This window comes from Budorcas taxicolor, chromosome 18, assembly GCF_023091745.1.
Source record: "Budorcas taxicolor isolate Tak-1 chromosome 18, Takin1.1, whole genome shotgun sequence".
Classification (NCBI taxonomy): Eukaryota; Metazoa; Chordata; class Mammalia; order Artiodactyla; family Bovidae; genus Budorcas; species Budorcas taxicolor.
The window spans coordinates 16026550-16048762 of NC_068927.1; the positions used below are offsets into that span (position 1 = coordinate 16026550).

General features: G+C 59.9%; 1 protein-coding gene across 1 annotated transcript; it reads left to right on the forward strand.

Annotated features, from left to right (window-relative positions):
- The first annotated feature begins 2843 nt into the window (after positions 1-2843).
- Positions 2844-21896, forward strand: CDH15 (cadherin 15). The gene is made up of 14 exons (XM_052655605.1): positions 2844-2953; positions 8997-9155; positions 9321-9476; positions 10452-10596; positions 15951-16111; positions 16815-16943; positions 17335-17520; positions 18499-18752; positions 19392-19534; positions 19680-19916; positions 20149-20388; positions 20589-20725; positions 20844-21011; positions 21309-21896. Exons 1-14 carry the CDS (start codon positions 2912-2914, stop codon positions 21507-21509), a joined length of 2358 nt encoding a protein of 785 aa, XP_052511565.1. The 5' UTR covers positions 2844-2911; the 3' UTR covers positions 21510-21896.
- Positions 21897-22213: the final 317 nt, after the last annotated feature.

The window sequence follows — 22213 nt, forward strand, 5'->3', positions numbered from 1 at the left end:
GGCCCCCCCCAAACATGCCTGTGGACACTCATACCTGTGTGGTCCTGGGAGGCCATGCCTGGCTGTGGTGTGGCCGCCAGGGGGCGCGCACAGTCTGGACGGGGTAGTTACACCCTGCGTTCCCCACGCTCCAGCCCACCCCGGTGTCATCTCTGACCCTGGGCCCCGTTTAAGGGACAGGAAGCCCTCTGCAGGGCCCCACTGCTGTATCCTGGCCATGGCAGCAGTTCAGGACCCTCCCAGATCTGCCCCACTGTTTGCCTGGCTCCACTGAAGACCGCCCCCCGCCTCCCGCAACACTCTTGCTGCCTCACCACATTGGGATCTGTTGGTGCCTAACTTCCTAGGGAGGGCAGCCTTGTGACAGCTGATGCCCCAGAGCCTGGAAGGGGCCTGGCATGGGAAACTGCACAGTGGGAGGGTTGGGGTGGGGAGACAGGGAGGGAGGAAGAGCGGAGGGAGTGCCTGCCTCCACCCAGCCTCCAGACCAGGCTTGAACTTGAAAGGGGTGAGGACCTTGTAGCCTGTTGCCTGGGCTCCTTCCCAGACCCCACCAGGATTGGCTGTGTCACCTTGGCCTCTGGGTCGTTGCCTGGTAAAATGGGGCCCCAGAGGGGCCAGCCACTGTGGGGTGAGATCAGCGCCTGGCCCCCCCGGAGCAACACTGCCCTTGCTGCCCCTGGGCACCTCCACCTGGATGACCACAGGCACTCCGTTCATGTCCACAAGGAACCTGTCCTCACCCAGGTCAGTGCCTGGTGTCCAGGTTGCCTCCTTTTTGTCCAATTCTCCTGAACCCCCAGGCATTCTCCCTCCCCTCTGTGTCCCCATTCTGGACACAGAGACTGAACCCTGAGTGGGTGGGTGGGCACCGCTCTGTGCAGCCCCAGGAGCTAGTCACCTGGCCATCTGTCCCCTTGCCACACGACCCTAGTTGATCCTCTCCTGCAGGATGGGCATGTGCACCATGGAGCCCTGGGCAGACTGGGCCAAGGGTGGGGGCATGAAGTTATCCCAGGGAGCCCAGCAAACAAATGCCCACTGAACACAAGCCGTGCGGCCCAGTTACACACCCGACTACATTGCCAGAAAGTTACTGTAAACTTAGCAGCTGAAACAACTCTATAACCTCACTGTTTTATTCTTTTACATGTAATAATAATCCTTGTTGCACTATCATTACATTATTATTGATATAACTACATAATTTTTTAAAGTTATAGGAGCTTCACTTCCCTGCTGAAAGCCTCATTGCCTCTCTTTTATCAAGAGAAAGTTGCAAATCCCTAAACAGGTGGATGAACCTCCCAAGGTTTGACCCCCCACCTCCCACACCCCCTCCCCCAAGGCTCCCCCTAGTGGAGCCTCTGCCCTCCTCCCAGTTCACAGGTGCCCAGGCCCCACCAGAATCAGGGGAGACCACCCGGGGAAGGGGGTCCAGACCCTTTGGGGCTGGGTGAGGACACCCACGCCTCAGGCCCCCCTGGCATTGACAAAGGACCCCCAGAGAGGGTCTGCTGGTGGTGAAGGGTTAAACCCTGGGGTTGGCAGCCTGGGGGCTGCAGAGTTGAGAAGGAGAGGGGATGCCCAGAGGGTCAGTAGCCTTGAGTCCACTGGGAAAAAGGCCAACTAGCCCTGGCACCCTGGGGTGGACCAGTGGTGGATAGGCCCTCGAGGCTCAGATACAAGCGGTCAGTGGAGAGAACTTCCTGTGCAAGGGCCAAAGTTGGACTGGGCCCCAGGCTTCTGCATCTCTTGGGCCACCCCCCAACCCCGGACCAGGTCCAGCTCATCCTCCCCCTGGAGCCCCCATCCCCAGAGGTTGTTGAGGAGACAGATGGCGCAGAGCAGGGATGGACTAGTGAGAGGAGAGTGTGCCTGAGGGTAATCAGGGGACTTGGGCACTCAGCGCCCCCCTTACCCCCTTCTACCTCAACTATGGGGGCAGAAACTCAAAAACATTCAGAGGGCTTCTCCTCCATCCGGGTTTGGGGTCCCTGACCTCAGAGGCAGGATGGTGGCCTCCAGGAACTGTTCACCATCAGGGCCTCGGAGCCTGCAGATGGAAGGGACTCCCGCCATCCACCCCCACCTTGGAGCCCTGAGTGCCAGGGATACAGTCACTGCCGGAGCCCCCGCCCCACCCCGGCAGCCTGGCCTCCTTCCAAGCAGGCTACAGGCACAGATGGTGCTGCACCTGCTCAATCTAGAGAGGAGGCAGAGGCCCCATGCCTGCTTCTGCCGCGGAGACCAGCTCCCACACAGGACACTCCTCACTCCCCTGCTCGAGGTCCGCAGGGCACCCCCTACCTCCCTACCCCCTGCCCTCCCTGATTCTGAGCGACACACCAGGAGGTAGAGGCTGGGAGGGGAGAGACAGCCTGCCCCTTCCACCCAGCCGTTTCCAACCGACGAGGAAGGAAAGGAGGCAGCAGGCAGGGCTGGGCTCTCTTTCCTGTACGCTATCCCTAGGGGGCAGCAAGGGTCAACCCGCCCTGAGGAGCTCCACCCACAGCAGGAACACTAAATGAACACGGCGAAAGTGATCGGGCCCTCAAGGCGCCAAGCGCCTTGCCTTGGGACTGGAGCCTGACGGCAGTCTGGGTAAAGACATGGCCAGTGCAAAGGCCCTGAGGCAGGAGCACGAAGGTGCTCAGTGTGAGGGAGAATGTTCGCAGCCTTTCTGACAGGCATCCTCTCCACCGCCTGACCGGGAGCCCAGCTTTCGGCTCCGCCCTGGACACGTGCTGTCACTCAGCCGCAGGCCCCGCCCCGCCCCGCCCCGCCCCGCCCCCGCACACGTGCTGTCACTCCCTCGCCAGTACACTTGTGCTGTCACTCAGCCGGGTCCTGTCCCAGCCGAAGGCGCCGCTCCCGCTGCCCGACACTGCCCGCCGCCTGCTACCGGCCCATGGACGCCGCGCTCCTCCTCGCCCTCGGGCTGCTGGCCCAGGTAAGGCCGGGCGCCGCGCGGGGGGTCGCTGGCCCCTGTGCTAAGCGCCGCGTCTCAGAGTGGGGCAGCCCGGCCTCCGGCCTCCGGCCTCCGGCCTCCGGGACCGCTGGCTCTGGGCTCCCGTGGGCGGCTGTGAGCTGAGGGACCCGGGGTAGGCTCTGGGTGGGGCAGCTCTGTTCAGGGCTCTGTGCCCCTGGGGGAGAGTAGTGTAACCGCCCCCAGTGGACAGGACGGGGAGCCAAGTTCAGGGACTGCCAGGAGAGAGGACCCAGAAGGCCACCCTCACGCTGGAGGTGCTGGCCTCAGCCCTAGAGTCTGGGGGTATTCAGTCTTATGGGGTGCATGGGGAGAGGGGGCAGCAGAAGCACCCCTGGCTGGGAAAGCCTGGAGGCCAGGTTCCGGCCATGTTGATCCCCCATGAGTTGGCAACTGACCGGCCTAGCTGGATGGGGCAGCTCTGCCCTCCAGAAACCCATTCTCCCTGGGGAGCCCCATGCCCAGTAGAGACAGGTCCCAGCACACATAGTCTCTGCCTCCACACTTCCTGCCAGCCCCTCGACCCCCACACCCTGAGGTCTCTGCAGCCTGGGAGCCAGCAGGTGGGGGGAAGCACAGAGCCCCCACTCTGCACATGGGCACCCTTAGATTCAACCACATCCTCACACCCCTTAGCTAATGGGCAGGCACTGGGCTGGGCCCAGGAGTGCAGTGTGTGAGCCAGTGCCACTGGTGAGGCCAGAGGGGATGGCCTCGGGCCTCTTAGACTGGACAGGTGATGATCACGGGGGCGATGAGCCACGCTTAGGACCCGTTGCTTGTTGTTACACTTCCACACCCGCCAGGGCTTCCCCTCTCATCCCCACAGACCCTCCCACAGTTCCGGTGGGCCAGCTTGGGTTTCAGCCCCTGGCAGCTAAGTGCCTGTCATCTGGACCCTCCAGTGGCTGGCCCCTCAGGCCTCCAGCCCCACAGCTCCAGCCACCTCCACGCCTGCCTTTGGGCCCTTTCACTGACACCCCCACCCCCTGTAGACCATGCTCCCCACTCCCCACTGTTGTGTCTAGCTAGCTCAGAGAGGCCATGATCACCCTCTGCCCAGCACAGCCCAGCTGCCCACGACCTGCACCCCTCAACCCCCTGCTAGGAGCTCATTGGGTGCAATGGGCTCTCTGCTCCGACCAAGCCAGGCCCAGATGCCCCACACACTCCAGAAGGCTCTACTCGCTCCAGAAACAGCGTTCCAGCCCCTGGTTCCCAGGGACCCACTCCTTTGAGACTGAGGGTATCATCCTCAGACCAGGTCCCAGGGGAGGGGAGGAGAGCTCAGATTCCTCTCCCCTCCCGCAGGGCTAGAATGCACCCCCTCCCAGACAGCTGGGACTGCAAGGATTCTGGGGGGGGCGCGAGTGGGGGGGACCAGTCAGCGAGCCTGGCCGCTCACGTTCCTGCACTCAGCCCAGCTCAGATCAGCACCCAAACGAGGGGAGCGTCCCCTGGACCAGCCCTCCCCAACCCAGTTCAGCTTTCAGACTTTTGTCCCTTCCTATCCAGCCACAGGGGTCCTGTGGCCACTTCCTGGACACACCTTCCTTCCCCTCCAAGAGGCCCTGAGCAGGGCTATCTGGGGTGGGCCCCTGGGGTAGGGGCTGTTGACCAGACATTGTATACCCATTGCCAGCTTGGTGGGCTTGACGGAAGCTCACCTTCCCCCTGCCTGTGTCCCCTGAAATCTCAGCCAGGGGGCTTCGCATGTGTATTTTCAGAGCCGGCCTCTGTCAGTCCCTCCTCTGTGCCCATAGTGTCCCCAGTAACTGGGTCCATACTGGGACCCCACCCCGGGACCCTGCCCCGCCTGGGGGTAGGGAGCAGATAGTTCGGAGCCGACCCACACACTGCTAGAAGGGGCCCCCAGCTCCGGTGACCTTGCACTTGTGTGTGGGGACACCCCTCCAACATCACTTCCAAGCCTGGGTTCCTCAAATTCTAGGGACCAGGGGGAGGCCTGGAGCCTTGGGTCATGTGGGTGCGGTTTGCCTGGGCCAGGGAGAGGCTGAGGTACACTGTGGGCAAAACGTTCCCAGTCTGGTTTCCCCCGCAAGCTTCCCAGGCCTGAGCCCCTTCCCCCCACCTCCTCGGCTGGAATCCAGGCCACCCCGTTCCTGGACGGCCTGGCAGGCATCAGGCATGCCAGGAATGGAGCCAGCTGTCCGCCTGGCCCAGAGGCCCTGTGGTTCTCCCTTGAGCCCCCCTCCAGCTGTTGCAGGCCTCAGCGGAGGGACAGGATGGTGAGGCAGAGGACAGCTGTTCCCCCCACCCCCACTGGGGCAAGCACCATGCTCCCTGCTGTCCCGCCCACGGTGCTAGGGCGGCGCCTCAGCTTCCCTCCCTGCAGCCCTGCTTACTGTCACGCTGATGTGGGGCTGATCCCCTGGCCTGCTCTGGAGGAGACCGTGTGTCTGCTGTAGGGGCTGCCCTGTACCAGGACTTTCCTGTTGCCAGGGGGTCTTCAGAGTTTGCAGAGCCCCCGGGAGCATGGCTGAGGTTTCCTCCCAGAGGCCACGTGACTCAGCAGAGCCCCAGAACCCCTTCCACTGTCCGCGGCGGCCTCTGATTGCACCGGGCAGGGAGATTGAAAACACCCTTCTGTCAGCCAAGACACATGGGGGTCCCCTGCTCACCACTCACAGGGGCCTCTGGAGGCCACAGGGCCAGGAGCTGAAGCAGGCTCTCCCTGCTGTCCCACTGGCTGCCCTGGTCACCAGTGTCTCTACCCAGCACGGAAGAGTGTCCAACTCTTTTCCCCGGGCCCCTGGGAGACAGCCTGCCTTGTAATTCTTTGTTCTGAACCCGAGGGTTGGTGAAGACAGCAAAGAGCTCTATGGGCTACCTCCAGGTCCCCGGGCAGGATGGACCCCAGCGGAGGTCAAGGGCAGCTGACTGCCCCTCTGGGGCTCTGGCACTGTTTTACTTCTGTACAGTTGATGGTAGGGATGGATCCACCAGGGACCCCAACGCCACCCCACACGCAGACCCTCTGAGAGGTGGGGTGGAGCCCGGTCCCAGTCTCCCAGTCCTACCTCTCAGCCCCGTGCCTGCCTGGATTCCCAACTCAGTAGGTCTGGGGTGAACTGGTGAAATCTGTCCATAATGTTTACCATCCTGGTTGGTTCTGATGACAAGTCAAGCTGAAGTAGCCCAGCCACATGGTGGCGGCCAGGTGGAGAAGGCACCCCACAGGTCCCAGGGGATGAGCGGTCCTGAGCCAGAAAGGCCCCACAAGGAAGTTTCGGCCTCGGGGCCTGGCCCTTGGTAGCCTGCAGCTGGACAGTGTCACCTACTCCAGACCTTGCCTGGTCTGGGGTGAGCAAGACCGTTCTGCCCTTGTTGCTGGTTTGTGGGGTGCTCACCACACGGCTGGGCTCCATGAACTCCAAATGCAGTAGGGAGCTCTTTTACTCAGGAGCCTTGGGGTTGGGGCCCAACAGCAGGGCAGGGGCCTGGCATCTCTAGGGGTTCCAGGTGTTGTCTTCAGCTCTTGGTTAAGGGTGGGGCTGAGGGTAAGCTTTGGGGAGCTGCTGGACCCCCACTGGGGGAAGGGGGTCCCTGACACCCATTGCTTCTTAGTGGCACGGGGGCTTTGGTGAGCTTCTTCCGATCAATGTCCACGGTTCTGTCCACGTGGCTTCGTCCCGGCCCCGATGTTTTGTGATTCCTAGGCAGCTCCTAGGCCTTCACTGACCACCAGTGTCTCTGGAAAGGGGATGCTGGGAGAACAAAGGACAAACTGAGACACATTCCCAGAGTGGGAAATGGGCTGCAGCGCAGCCCAGGCCCCCACCCCTTGCAGCCTCTCTTCTCGGGGAGGGGCCCCTGCCAAGGCTCCATGGCTTCTGCTGACCTTGTCACCTTGAGCTTGGGAGAGTCTGGTGGCCAGGACTCCCAGAGCCCACCCAGGCCACTTGCCCTGTGCCAAGTTGGTGGGCATCATGGGGTGTCGCCAAGGCCAGGGGTGGGCAGGGGTCAACCAGAGGCTCGATGGGGAGCTGCAGGGGGCTAAGGGCCAGTGCAGGTGTGGACAGGGCAAAGCGTGTCCCTCAGGGTCCCTCCAAGAGCCTGAGGTCAAGAAGTACCTGCAGACTGTCCCCCACACCTGCCCAGCCCAGCCCTCCACCACGCTGAGGTCAAGGCAGAGCCTCTGTGTCACTGGGCAGCTCAGAAACACTCCTCTTGACAGAGGTTCCAGCATTGGTGGTCCTGGGGCTCCCACCTCTGCTGCTTCCTGAGGGCCATCAAGAGGGCCAGGCAGGATGGGGTGGGGGGGAAAGGAGTTGCTGCCTTGAGATGCCCAGGGAACAGACACCGTCCCCCGAGCCTGTGACAAAGGCCAGCAGGTCCTCGCCTGGCAGGAGTGCCACACTGGCTTGTGCTTGGTGAGAGGCCAGCAGCCGGGGAGCTTGGAAGCTTTGCAGCCATCTGTCAGGCCGCGGGGAGCTTGGGGGCCTGATGAAACGCCTGGTCCTCTCCCCTAACCGAGTTTGCTACTTTCTGGACCGCAGGCTCCTGGCACTTCAGGTGAGAGGGCAGGATGGGCACTCAGAAGTGTGGAGGTGGCCTGGGGCCCCTGGGGAGGCTGGCCTTAGTCTGGGTGTCGCTGTGGTTCTGTAAGCAAAGTGTGTGAGGACCCAGCTGGGCAGAACAGGGAGGCTGTGCTGGGAGCAGGGCACGGGCCAGAGGTTGCCCAGAACAGCAGCCTCCTGGCTGAGGGGCTTCTCCTCCCTCTCAGCCCCCACCCCGAGACCCCGCACTCACCAGTCTCCTCACCCTCCTTTCCTGAAGCCACCAGCCCAGTTGGGGGGCTCATAACAATGGCACATTGCTCACATTCTTCTATAGCCACGCCAAGCTGGTTCCCAGCAGTGCCCCCATCCCACCCCATCTCAGGCCCTGACAGCCCTCATCCAAGTCCAGCCACGCTCCGTGTCCCCCAAGACTGCACCAGCCTCAGCCCCACTCACCACTCGGGGAGTGTGGAGGACCCCTAATATCTCTATGCTCAGCCGGCCACAGTGCCTGAGCCCAGGCTCAGACCAGCCACTGCCTGATCAAAGAGCGGACACAGAAACCGCATGCTTCAACCAGGCCTCAGGAAGCTCTGGGCATTAGCTGGGGCTGCTGTCAGCTCTACCTCAACCCCCAACCGGCTTCCTTCTCTGGGCCTCAGCTTCCTTGTCTGAGTGTGGCAGAGGAGTGAGCTCACAGTGGGTCTGGGAGCATTTTGGCGGGTGCTCTGTCTCCCACCAGGCTCCTTAGTGGTGCGGTTCTGAGTACAGATCTCAGCAGGTGGCAACCAGGCAGGGCCTGGGAGGTGGTGATGTGCCCACTCCTGCCTGTTGGGTAGACTTGGGGGAGTATGGTAGCCTTACACAGCAGCCCCACACGCTGTCCTGCCTCCCCTGGCCTGATTCCTGGAGGAAGAGGCCTGTGCAGGGGGGACCCTGCACCCTCCCCAGTCTGGCAGAGGAGGCCTGTGGTGTGCACAGCTACCCTGGGTGTGGGACGGATGCCCCCGACCCCTCCTCTTAGGACAGAAGCATTGGCCTGGTCAATCTCAATCAACCCTCAAGAACTCAAACCGTGGTGAGGCCTGGGATGGCTGTGTGTCACCCCCACTGTCCCCGGCCAGGAGCACCACAGTCACCTCTGGCAGATCAGCCTTGTGGGGGGAGGCTGATCTCTTCCTGCCCCTCCACCCCGTTATCTGCACTATTTACCCACAAAGTAGGGGGAGGCGTGGGAGGGGTGCCCAGCTTGGCCCAGCTGTCTTTTCTGGACAACCCACCTCCCCCACCCGCTGCCTCCCCAGGATCCTGGGAGCCAGGCCACCTTCTGTCCTCCTGAGTTCCCCATGCCACCCAAGTCCTGGCGCCATAGCCTCCCCTAACCACACGAGGGAGGACCTGAAGTCCAGGGTCGGGATGTCCAGCCCTGGCGAGGGAGCACTGGGCACTGCTGTGCTGGTGACTGCCGTTCTCCTTCTTTGCAGAGCTTATGCCCCTCAGCGGGGGTCCCCAGGCTGAGGCGGCCCCGCACCCTGTACCCCTGGCGCCGGGCACCCACGCTAGGTCGCGTTCGGAGAGCCTGGGTCATCCCTCCCATCAGCGTGTCCGAGAACCACAAGCGCCTCCCTTTCCCCCTGGTGCAGGTGAGGGGCCAAGTGGAGGGGGGCGCTGAGGGCATATGCTTTAGGAAGGGAAAACCCTGGGGCCACAGGCCGAGCGACTTCGTCCCAGCTGGGGGAGGGGCAGAGAACTAGGGGAGAGACCCCCTCCCCTGGGGGCACCTCCCCAGCCCGTTTCCTGGCCCGCAGATCAAGTCGGACAAGCAGCAGCTGGGTAGCGTCATCTACAGTATCCAGGGGCCCGGTGTGGACGAGGAGCCGCGAGGCGTCTTCTCCATAGACAAGTTCACGGGGAAAGTGTCCCTGAACGCGATGCTGGACCGGGAGAAGACCGACCGCTTCAGGGTGGGCCCCGCGCCGCCCCGCCCCGCCCCGCCCATTCCCGCCGGGGCCCCGCCCATTCCCGCCGGGGCCCCGCCCACACCTCCACCTGCAAGACTAGCGTCCTTAGTTGAGGGGCGCGGGCAGGTGTTCAGGGTCGCTCGCCCATTGGACAGATGCGTGTGAGCAGGCTGCGTCCTGCCCGGGAGGACTGGGCAGCCGGCAGCAGGGTGGGCGTCAGCTTTCCCAGGTGTGGAGGGTTCTCCCCCCAGCCTGCTATGTGTGGCGGGGACGGGACGCCGTTGGGGACTCCCACGGAATTGGCCACCCACAACGCAGATGCCCCATAGTGACCGTCAGGGTCGGGTGGGTGGCATGGGACCTGCCCCTTGGAGGTGTTGGGATTGTGGAGCCTGAGAGGAAGGGCGCGGGGAAGGGAGTCAGGACTGGGTGAGCCAGGCGTGGAAGAGGGGAACCTGGAACTCACCCGAGCCTCCTGTAAACAGAAGCTCGGCCCCCCAGCCTGGCCTAGGGAGGGAGCTTCAGACTTTGTTTTCATGTGCCCTGAGTCGTCGCCAGACTTTGCGAGGCTGGTTCCCTTGCGCTGAGTCAGAGAGCGTATTTCCCTGGAAGTTGTATCAAGTCCATCCTCCAAAGGGACAGGAGGTGGCTTAATTTAAAATTTCACGTGTGGAGAGGAAACTTCAAAAGCAGCCAAAACCATTTACAGAAAAAGGGCCCCGAGACCAGGAGCACTTAGGAAGCGTTCCAGCCACACTTAACACAAGGCTGGCAGGCTTGGTGGCCGGCCGGCCTGCTGGGAGGACGCAGGCGCCCCCTGGTGGGGAAATCCCGCCTGCCCCGCATTGCCGGGCCGCGGGCCGCTTCTCACCTGTTCGCTGCAGGAAGCAAAATCGGCTCTCACTGTCCCTGTCGCCCTCGTGGGAGCTACTGGAAACTGGGGGCCACAGTGCCAGCCCTTGCTGTCTGCTTCACTAGCTCAGGGCCTTTGCTCTGGACCTGGGGGGGTCCACCTTGGAGGAGCCCACGGACCTGGAGATCGTGGTTGTGGACCAGAACGACAACCGGCCTGTCTTCAGGCAAGAAGTGTTCACTGGCCGGGTGCTGGAGGGTGCTGTCCCAGGTGAGCCGGGAGGGGTCCCGGTGGGGGAGGGGGCTTTGCCATGGGCACTGGTGGGTCAGAAGTCCAGGATTTCCCGTCAGTGAGAACTTGAGAGGTCCTTCAGAGAGTCTCCAGGATGGAGGGAATTTCCACGGGTCAACTCAAGTCACTTTCTGTTGCAATATAAATTTCAATGCCCCAGTCTTCCAAAATGCAGAGATGGCAGGTCCCGGATGGCAAACCTCTGGTGGTTTCTGTTGCACTCCCCTCCCACTTCTGCCTCCTGCCCTTCCTCTCCCGCCAACCCCTCCTTCCTCTTCCCCACTTCTCCTAAATAGAAGTGAATTCACATAACGTAAAAGTACACATTTTGAAGCGAACATTCAGTGGTGTTTACCACAGTCACAGTCTTCTGAAACCAGCACCTCTGTTCCTTCCAAAACAGTCTCAGGCCCCAGAGGAGAACCCCTGCTCATTATCGTCACTGCCTTTACTGCTTATTAATTCTACACTTTGATTGCAGAACCCTCCACCCTCTATCCCTCATGAGTCCTCACAGGATGGACTCACTGGCCTGATTCTGTTCCAAGGAAGACAGACATTGCAGACAGCAGTCTACCCCTGCCCCTCCCACCCTGGTCCCAGGGGCTCCAGTCTGATCCCCAGCCAGTTGTGCTGCAGAGGTGGGAAGGCTCAGGGTCAGCACCAAGGCATGCCCCTCCTTTGCCACATGTGTGTGTATGTGTTTAATCTGACTGTGCCCGGTCTTAGTTGCAGCATACAGGGTCTTCAGTTTCCGCACTGAACTCTTACTTGTGGCACATGGGATCTAGTTCCCCAACCAGGGATTGAACCCGGGGCCCCTGCTTTGTGAGCCGAGAGTCTTAGCCACTGGACCACCAGAGAAGTCCCCATGTGTGTTTATTTCATCACATTTTGTGCTTTTCAAGACTTAAAATGACAATAATTTTTTTTTGTACTTCTAATTTCTCCTTCTGACATGGTTTCAGAGTTTGGGGAAAGTTGCCCCTAATCCCTCTACAGGCCTCAGAGAGGTACACTGTGTATCATGTTTGCCTCAACCACTATTTAATTGTTTCCCATCCTTCCTGTCTGGACCTGGTTACAGACATGAGGCCTTCAGAGTGCACACTTCCTGACTTAGTGTCGCCATCATCAGGAGGGCGACACTGACACAGTAACATCTCGCCTACAGCCTCAGTGGGTGCATGGGGAAGGGCTCAGCCCCCTGCGTGGGCACCAGTGGCTGCAGCGACCTCGGCCCCTCTTCCTGCTTCCACGGAGCACTCCTCCTGCTGTACCAGGGGAGCCCCTGTGTGTTCACTTCCCTGGGGGCCACTCCCTGGGGGATGGTGTCCCACCGTCTGGTATGCTCACACAGGGGTGATCTTGAAGATTACCCCTTGTTCTGGTTGTGGGGCAAGACTGACACCCCCACCTGCTCATGCACCCTTGTTGGGGACAGTTCCTGGGTCACTAGTCTTCACAACGCTGCCTTTTGTTTTGCAAACTTTTATTGTAGCAAAATGCATGTAAGAAAATTTACCCTCATAACCATTTCTAAGTGGCTTTAAGTCCATTCACATCGCTGTGCAACTACTACCACCATAGAATTTTCTCATTTTCCCAAACCAAAACTCTGTCTCCATTAAATACTAGCTCTCCATTTCCCCCTCTTCAGCCCCTGGCACCTACTGGCTACTTGTTCGTGCATGACTTGACTGTGTATGGGTGAAATCACACAGCATGTGTCCGTCCGTGTCTGGCCTATTTCACTGAGTGTCACGTCCTCAAGGTTCGCCAGTGTGGTGCCCAGGTCAGCATTACCTTCCTTTTCAAGCCTGAATAATACTCGCTGGCTGTTTGTACTACATTTTGCTGATCTGCTTATTCTTCATTGGACACTTGGGTTGCTTTCACTTTTTAGCTTTTGTGAGTAGTGCCGTACTGGACATGGGTGTGCAAATATGTCTTTGAGACCCTGCTTTCAATTCCTTTGGGTACGTACCCAGGTGGGATTTCTAGATCATGTAGCAGTTCTATTTTTAACTTTTTGAGGATCTTCCATAGTGTTCTCCGTCATGGCTACACCATTTTTCATTCCCACCAACAGTGTAGGAGGGTCCCAGTTTCTGCACATCCTCACCAGCACCTGCTGTTTTCTGTTTTGTTGTTGTGTTGTTAGCAGCCATCCTGTGAGGCTGCTAACAAAGCAGGGGCCCCAAGTTCAACCCCTGGTTGTGTGGCTGATGTGAGGGGGTATCTCATGTGGTTCTCATTTGCTTTTCCCCAGTGATTAGTCATGTTGAACATTTGTTAATGTGTTTATTGACCATTTGTACATCTTCCTTGGAGAAAGGACTGTTCAGTCTTTTGCCCACTTTGAATAGGGTTGTTTGTTTTTTGTGTGGTTGAGTTTTACGGGTTCTCTACATATCCTGGATATCAGATCCCTTATCCCTTATCAGATAGATGATTTGAAAATGTTCTGTAGCTCTCACAGGTTGTCTTCTCGCTCTGTCGATGTGTCTTTTGATGCGTTTCTGATGCATCATGAAGTCCAGTTCATCTGTTTTTGTTGCTGTTGCCTGGGCCTTCATGATCGTAAACAAGAAATCATTGCCAAATCCAGCGTTGTAAAGCTTTTGCCCTGTGTTTTCTTCTAGGAGTTTTGTAGTTTGGGTTGTACATTTAGACTTGATCCACTTTGAGTTGTTTTTCGTATGTGGTGGTAAGTAATTCCAGGTCCAGCTCCATCCTTCTGCAGGGGGATATTCAACTTTCACAGCACCGTTTGCTGGGAGACAGCCTGCTCCCTGTTGAGCAGTCCTGGCGTCTTGTGTAGCCTCACCTGCCCAGGGGGGTGAGGCTTATTCTTGGGGTCTCAGTTCTGTTCCACTGGTCTGTGTGTCTGTCTTGAGGGCAGATGTGCACGGATTACTGTACCTGTGGAGAAAGTTTTGAAATCAGGAAGTATGTCCTCTTAATTTTGTTCTTTTTTCAAGATTGTTTTGGCTGCTCAGGGTCCCTTGAGTTAGACAGGAACTTTAGAATGATTTTTTTTTTAATGTCAAGGAAACATCCTTGGGATTTTGAGAGGGCTTGCATTGAATCTGTAGGTCACTCTGGATGGTACTGACAACTTGGCAGCAAGTCTTCCAGCCCATGATCATGGGCTGTGTGTCCATTTATTTATGTTTTCTCCAACTTCTCTCACAGACGTTTTGTAGTTTTCATTGTGAAAATTCTCTCGCCTCATTGGTCACAACACTGACATCCTGAGGCATGTATAGTCACTGTGAACCTTGTCTCTGAATGGGGCTGTGTGGCTGGACCCCCTCAGGAGACACATAGGTCCTGTTCCCGGAGATGCCCGACTTTGGCCACTAGTGAGGAGGGTGTCCGCCAGGCGTCTCTGCTATGATTGTTGTACTTTTCTCTTCATGGAGATCCTTTGAGATGGCTCAGGTGGCCCCTCACACTGAAGCAGCAGCTTTGGTGTCCCTGAGGCTCCTGCCTGCCAGGTATTAACTGTCCTGATGGTTGGGAAGTGACGGGGTCCTAGTTCCATCTTTTCCTCTTTGTCATCACTTGGCTTTCTATTATGTGATTAAACTTTCAGTCCTCCCTTTATGAATGTATGTGTTTATGTGTCACCCACCAAGGTGCTTGGCCTCCTTAATCAATAGAAGTTATTCAAAGGCCAGGCAAGAAATTCAGACAAGGTTTACTGAGGCTCCTGCAGCTGCAGGAGGCGGGCAAATACAAGAAACAGGTTTCCTTGCTCACTCCCCAAGTGGGGCCAAGCTTGTTCCTTATATGGGGTGAGGGGAGGGGTATCCAGGGTTCAGGGGCCAGGCGGGAGGTTGTGGCTTAAATGGTTTGCCCACCCCTTAATGGGTGTTGAGTGCAGGGGGCATGTACAGTACCCTGCTTTTGCTTCCAACCCCTTTTTTGCTTTTCAGAAGTGGTAGTGGGGGGTTTTTTGGTCTTTTAAAAATCTTGTCCATAATTTGACCCACTGCACATGCACACAGGCATGCAGCTACTTTCAGTCCCTTATAGTTTCTTTGTGTTTGTTGATCGAGGAGAAGTCTGTCCAGATGCAAGCACTGCAACAGTGGGTCCCAGGTCCCAGCCTGTCCCATATGTATTTTGTTTTTATGTGTCGGTCTGCCTTTTTGGAGCCTCACTTCATTTAGAGAGTTATAATTCTTTGCACCATTATTTTGAAGCTGAAAGCTTCGCTGATCAGAAACTCATCAAAGCAGCCCAGGCCCTTTCAGCAGCCAGAGCTGCTCATGTATACAGAGTCTAGAGTGTGCGTGCTTGGATGTGTGTTTGTGCATATATGTGTGCTCACTCACAGCCATGTTTGTACACGTTTCTACCTTCATTACAAGTCACGAGTCCTCCCTGGCACTTCCACTTCCAGTCCAGCTCTGCGGGATCCCTTCTGGGTCCCCTTCTCTGATTGTGAGAAGCTGGGCTCCTTTTGCAAGTTTGCTCACTTGCTCGCTCATAGAGAGCATGGCAAGTGCTTTAGGAAGCACTCACTTGCACCCCAGTGCCTGTTCTAAGCGTTCTTTTTGTCTTCAGCCTGGGGTCCAACATTGTGCCTGGAGTTACCTGGTTGGTAGCCCCCCACCTCTAAGGCTAGGCCAGTGGTTGGGTCATTACTGCTCATCAGACACCAGCATGACTCTCAGATGACCTGACAGGGCCCAGGAGGGTCTGCAGTGAGCCCAGTCACAGGTTGGCGGGCAGCTCCCCAGATGGCTGAAGGCCAGCCCACCTAACTGGGTTCACTTAGTACACCTGAGCTGGGGTGGGGGTCAGGCCTGAATTGCTGCAGAGGAAAAGCAAGGTGGGCACAGGTGCTGAGATGTCTCCAGGGCCTGGCGGACCCCCCCCCCCGAGATTGGGAACACAGGTGGACACAGGTGCCTAGTGCCTGGGGGGCCCATGTGCCCCTCTCTCCTGAGATGTGGGGCCATGTTTGCCCCAGAGTACAGGTACAACCTGGGCACTGCTTCACTCTGCATGTGGGGCTGAGGTCAGGGTCTGCTCAGTGGCGGATGCACCGGCTACCTCCCCAGGGGCTGGTTCCCAGTGAGCTCGCCTGGTCCATCTTGGGATCCTATGGGAGACAGGTGTCAGCTGTGTGCACTGGACACCCCGCCTCCTCCCCCACAAGCAGCACAAGCCAGGATGCTGGGATGTTCGTGTGTGCACAGGGTGACCGAGGGCCTGGAACTGGCACAGTTGCATGCCGCAGGGGAGCAGGCGACACACCCTGGAGCTGGAGGCTGGCACCCCTGGGCATCACCCCCGCCCGTCCCTGCCCTTCACAGGCACCTATGTGACCAGGGCTGAAGCCATGGATGCGGACGATCCGGAGACAGACAATGCAGCACTGCGGTACTCCATCCTGGAGCAGGGCGGCCCCCAGCTCTTCAGCATCGACCCACTCACGGGGGAGATCCGCACAGTGCAAGTGGGCCTGGACCGCGAGGTGAGGCCACATGGCTGTGCCTCGACAGTTGGACAGGGTGGTCCAGACTAGGGGCCTAACTGCCGCAGACACTCCCAGTTGCCCTGAGCTCCCGGAGACCTGCCCCGTGGGTGGTTGTGTAGTTGGATGCAGAGACAGTATGAGGGGCCCTCAGCTTGTTTCTGTTAAAAAATCTCCCTCACCCCACTGCCTGCAAAGCAGTTGGGCTCCCTGGCCTGAGTTAGGTCCACCAAAGGAGCCCTTCACCTCTTGGGCCCCACAGTGTCTGCTTATTCTCTGTGGGCCCCCTGCCACCCCCTGCTGCCTGGCTTCTGTGTGGCTTTGGCACCTCCAGGAAATCCTCCTTGGTTTCCCCAGGGCCAGTCACTACGTTATCTGATCTCTGTCCTCTCTTGGCCATTGCTGCTGTCTCTCTGGGGTGGAGACCCACCCCCCCATATGCAGCACGTGTCCTCCAAGCATTTATCTGATTCAGCAGCTGACCTCTTGCCTACTCACAGGCTGGGGCAGGGTCTGGGGTCAGCAGTGGTGCTGTCCAACCCTGAGAGGACAGGCAGCCTGTTTTGCTCCAGAGCTTGGGAGCAGGACAGGAGCTGGAGCCTTCTGGAGTATGCCTGCTCTTCCCCCCAGGCCCTAAGGTGGCCAACCAGCCTTGCCCTGCGCTCCACCTGAGTGTCCTGACCCTCTGTCACTGTGCCCCCAGGTGGTCGCCGTGTACAATCTGACTTTGCAGGTGGCGGACATGTCTGGAGACGGCCTTACCGCCACCGCCTCGGCCATCATCACGCTGGAGGACATCAATGACAATGCCCCTGAGTTCACCGGGGACCAGGTGCCACCTCTACCTGCTGTTGCCCGGGGCTGCCCTCCCCCCATCCTGGTTGTCGGAGGACAGGGAGGCTGGGTGCTCAGAGGAGGCACCCTGAGTGGGTTGTGCAGGACCCCAGGCTAGAGGCCAACATGGGGCCTGTGAGCATATCAGGAGCTGGAGGGCCCTGGAGGGAAGCCACCGAGACCCTGGGTTAGGATGTGTCCCCAGTTCCTCCTGGGTGGGAGTGGGGGCAGCTCTGCCCCCTGGGGAAGATGCGCCCAGGGCATGGCTGAGCCTGGAGAGGGCTCCCTGGGTCCTGGACTCCCCAAATGTAGGTAGCAGGAGGGTGAGCCCCCAGGGGACCATTACCCACCCCTGCCTGCCAGTGAATAATGGGGCTGGGTTCCCACAGTTCTTCATGGAGGCTGCAGAGGCTGTCAGCGGAGTGGACGTGGGGCGGCTTGAGGTGGAAGACCGGGACCTGCCTGGCTCCCCCAACTGGGCAGCCCGGTTCACCATCCTGGAGGGCGACCCCGACGGGCAGTTCACCGTCCGCACCGACCCCAGGACCAACGAGGGTGTGCTGTCCGTGGTGAAGGTGAGCTGAGGAGGGCACCTCTCGCCACACTCAGGAAGCCTGTTTGGACCCTCTATGCATCCTAAGAAGGGAGCTGAAGGGACTGGGAACACGGACTGTGGGCTGGGGCCATGCTGACTGCACAGGGCCGGGGCTGGAAGGAGTGGGAAGCCCCCAAGCCCGTGTGTTATTTCTGGTATTTTGCCTCTTAATGCAAGTGATCCATGTGCACAAGTACAGACCTCATGTGTCAGCCAACCAGAGACAAAACCGGCAGAAGGTACGTGTGCACACATGCACATACACACCCGTGCCTACAAACATGTGCCTACACACATCTGCAGAGAGACACAGATGTAGTTGTCGACATATGAAGACCTTTCTTGTGAGAGACTGACTCGAGCTGGCCAGCCAGGTTGTAGTGAGGGCAGCTGATGAGTCCAGAGTCTGCAGGGCTGCAAGAAGCTGCAGTCAGGAGCTGAGGCTGTGTCAGAGGCAGGATCCCACTTTCCCAGGGGAAACCTCAGGCTTGCTCTCAGAGATTTACCCACACATGAAATCCACCCAGGTTCTCCAGGATCATCTTTATTTACAGTCAGCTGGTCGTACAGGTCAGTTCAACCACATCCATCAAATACCTTCTTAGCAATAAGACCCAGATCACCGCTTGAGTCACTGAGGAGGAAGCCTGGTCAGTTCAACCACATCCATCAAATACCTTCTTAGCAATAAGACCCAGATCACTGCTTGAGTCACTGAGGAGGAAGCCTGGCCAGGGGATGGAAACTGACCTCACAATACCTGACAGAGGCATTTGAGTGTCAAGAGTATTTTCCCGTTATTCTCTCTTTATAGTTTTTATCTTTCCAAAGCTACAAAGAAGAAGGAAAGAAGGTGCTCCGAGGACAGACCAGGAGAGGTCTGCCTATAGCTGCCTACGGGTGCCCTGAATGTGGGGTCCAGAGTCCTGATGGGCTGCCACCCTGCTTCCCCCTACAGCCCCTGGATTACGAGAGTCAGGAGCGGTATGACCTCAAAGTGGCCGTGCAGAATGAGGCCCCCCTGCAGGCAGCTGCCCCCAAGGCCGAGCGGGGCCAGGCCAGGGTCAGCGTGCAGGTGCGGGATGTCAACGAGGCGCCTGTGTTCCAGGAGAACCCTCTGCGGACCAGCTTAGCTGAGGGGGCCGCCCCAGGAACGCCTGTGGCCACCTTCTCTGCCCAGGACCCTGACACACAACAGCCACAGAGGCTCAGGTAAGGGCCCGCCCCTCTGTATCCTAGCCAGGCTAGGAGCACAGCTAAGGGTAGGCAGCCCTGTGTCCTGAGGACTCTCTTCCCATGAGAGACCCAGTCCCAGGGCGGAGGGCTTCTCTGCGTGGTCACTGAGGGCTCAAGGGCTCTCAAGGCCCTGTGTTCTTGTTCACACGACCTCGTCCTGTAGGCAGGGCTGGGCTCCATATGGCACACACCTACACAGCCAGTCTGTGTTGACCAGCCTCTGGGTGTCTGGCCCTGTCCATTCCAGGGAGCCCTTGCTCCCTGGGACTGGCTGTCACTGTGTTGGATTTCACCCCTTGCCCTGGCCCTGTTCATCTGTGTCTGTCTCCATTGTGCCCACCACTGTGTCTTGGCTGTCACCTGTGGCCATGGGGCCCTGGGAAGCTCCCTTGCCCTCTTCGTCTGTTGATTGGGACGGAAAACACCAGCTTAAGGCTGTGGGAGGACTATCCTTAAAGGGGTGTGTGTGTGTGTGTGTGAGAGTGTGTGTGTGAGAGTGTGTGTGTGTGTGTAAGTGTGTGTGAGTATGCTCCCATCTACACATGACCACTCACCTCTGGGAGTCCTGCTCAGGCTCTGGGCCATTCTGCACCCTCCTCCCCTCCTCGCCAACAGCTACTCCAAGGACTATGATCCCGAGGACTGGCTGCAGGTGGACAGGGCCACCGGCCGGGTCCAGACCCAGCGAGTGCTCAGCCCCTCATCCCCCTTCCTCAAGGATGGCTGGTACAGGGCCATCATCCTGGCCCGAGATGATGGTGAGTGGGGAGCCCAGCCTGGTTCCTGGGCTCCCTAATCCAAGCTGCCCAAGGGCTGAGAGCCAGGCGCTCCACTCAGCAGACTTACAGGGTGGGTGGGGGCTCCACAGGGGCCAGGGGCCCACTAGGCCTCTCCCACCCGCAGCCTCCCCACCCAGCACGGCCACTGGGACCCTCTCCATTGAGATCCTGGAGGTCAACGACCACGCCCCTGAGCTGTCTCCGCCGTGGGGCAGCCTGTGCAGCACACCAGACCGGGGTTCCGGCCTTCTCTTGGGGGCCACGGATGAGGACCTGCCCCCCCACGGGGCTCCCTTCCACTTCCAGCTGAGCCCCAGGGTCCCAGAGCTGGCCCGGAACTGGAGCCTCAGCCAGGTTAATGGTGAGCCCCCCACACACACCCCTGGGGTTCAGAGTCTGGGGGAGGTTCCCGCTGGTGCCACATCAGTGCACCCTCAGGCCCGGCAGGGATTGGTTATCAGACTCAGAGGACGGAGGGGGAAACCGAGGCCTAGCATGCCAGGAGCGCCGCCCAGTCGGCTGCTGCCCAGTGCGCGGACACAGAGAGGTACGGCCGCCCCCGGCCCCTGCTTGACCGCAAGCGCCCTCCGCAGTGAGCCACGCGCGCCTGCGGCCGAGGCTCCGGGTCCCGGAGGGGCTGCACCGCCTCAGCCTGCTGCTTCAGGACTCCGGACAGCCGCCCCAGCAGCGCGAGCAGCCCCTGAACGTGACCGTGTGCCGCTGCGGCCAGGACGGCGCCTGCCTGCCTGGAGCCGCTGCACTGCGGGCGGGTGGCGCGGGCATCAGCCTAGGTGCCCTGGTCATCATGCTGGCCAGCGTCATCCTGCTGCTCTGTGAGTGCCGGCGCCCGCAGGCCCTTGCCCTTGGACCCCAGCTTCTTGGCAGCCCCACCCGCCCTCGAGCCCCGCCTCCTGGCAGCCCCACCCACCATCTAGCCCCGCCTCCTGGTAGCCCCACCCACCCTCCGGCCCCGCCCCCCACCCTCGCGCTCCACCCCGACCCGACACCGACCTCCGCCCCGACCCCCACCCAGTGCTCGCCCTGCTGGTGGCCCTCCTGGCGCGGTTCCGGCAGCAGTCCTGGGACAAGAGGCTTCTGCACGGACTGCAGGACGACCTCCGGGACAACATCCTTAACTACGACGAGCAGGGGGGCGGGGAGGAGGACCAGGTGAGGGAGCCGGGGCGGCTTACAAGTGCTGCGGGTAGGGCCAGGGGCCCCAGCTGGCCCGCAGCCTCCCGACCCGCGACGATTGCGGCTGACCCGAACGCGCTCCATCCGCCCTCAGGACGCCTACGACATGGACCAGCTGCGCCACCCAGCAGAACTGGCGGCCTTTGGCGCCCCCTCGGGACGGCCGCCGCTGCGCAGAGACGCCCCGTTCGGCCGAGCGCGCCCCCAGGCGACCCGTGCGCTGCCCACCAGCCCCGCAGACATCGCTGACTTCATCAACGACGTAGGTGCCCCGAGGGCGCCCCGTGCCCCCTCCTCCGAAGCCTGAGGAATCGCTCTGGAGCGGGACAGGGAGGTGGTGGCTACAGACTAAGGGAAGAGAAATGCCCAGAGGAAGCCTGGCCTCTAACCACCTTCTGGGGCAGGGGCAGCGCAGGGCTCAGAGCTGCTCCGAGTACCCTCGGCCTCCACTTAGGCCTCCTCTGCCCCCTCCCCTTCCCGGTTCCAGGCCTCGCCCCACCGGGTGGCGGAGGTCACCAAGCTGGCATGTGCTGGTCCTGAGACCCCGGCCTCTCCACAGGGTTTGGAGGCCGCAGACAGTGACCCCAGCGTCCCCCCCTATGACACGGCTCTCATCTATGACTATGAGGGGGACGGCTCCGTGGCGGGGACACTGAGCTCCATCCTGTCCAGCCTGGACGATGAGGACCAGGACTACAGCTGCCTCCGGGAATGGGGCCCCCGCTTCTCCCGCCTGGCTGACTTGTACGGGCCCCCATGAGGGCACCAGAGAAGGGCTTTCTGATGGGGACCTACACTGCCCTGTGGAGGTCACAGCCTCCTGGACACAGAGGGCAGACCTCAGGGGCAAGAGCGGACACGCCTAACTGGGCTGTGTGCCTGGGAATTCCAGCGGACCTCCATCAAGGTGGAAGATGGCTCTGGGCCTGACCCTGGCTCCTTGGTCAGTCTGGTTTCCCCCAGGGGAGGTCAAGGTTCGGAGCTGGAGTGGAGTGGCCAGAAGGAGGCACCCCTTCTGCCCCCGTCAGTCACCTACCACGGGGTCAGGCCCAGTTCCCAGCTGTGCCTCCCACCCACGCTGACCTTATCTCTGTGTGAAAGGACGTAGCCCGGGGGCAAATGTGAATTAAAAGTGTGTTTCTCTCTTCCTTGTACGGTTGGCCTCCCCCACCTCAGTTCCACCAGAGCTGTGGCAGCCGGCTGGTCCCTGGCTGCTCCTGGGGTGGGGGGCTGTGGGAGGGGCTGTGGATGCCTGGTTGTGAGAGGGAGGTGGATGCCAGAAGCCCCTTTCAGCCAAGAGTGGAAGCCAAGAGGGAAGAGCCAGAGAGGAAGCCAAGTTCCACGCACACCTTTATCTTTCCCACTTGGAGGGGGGCCAGGGCCCCTGGAAACAGGCGGGCTCCCCACCACCCTCCCAAGACCCTTCCACCAGCACTGGTGGATGGCAGTGTCTCTACAGCCTGG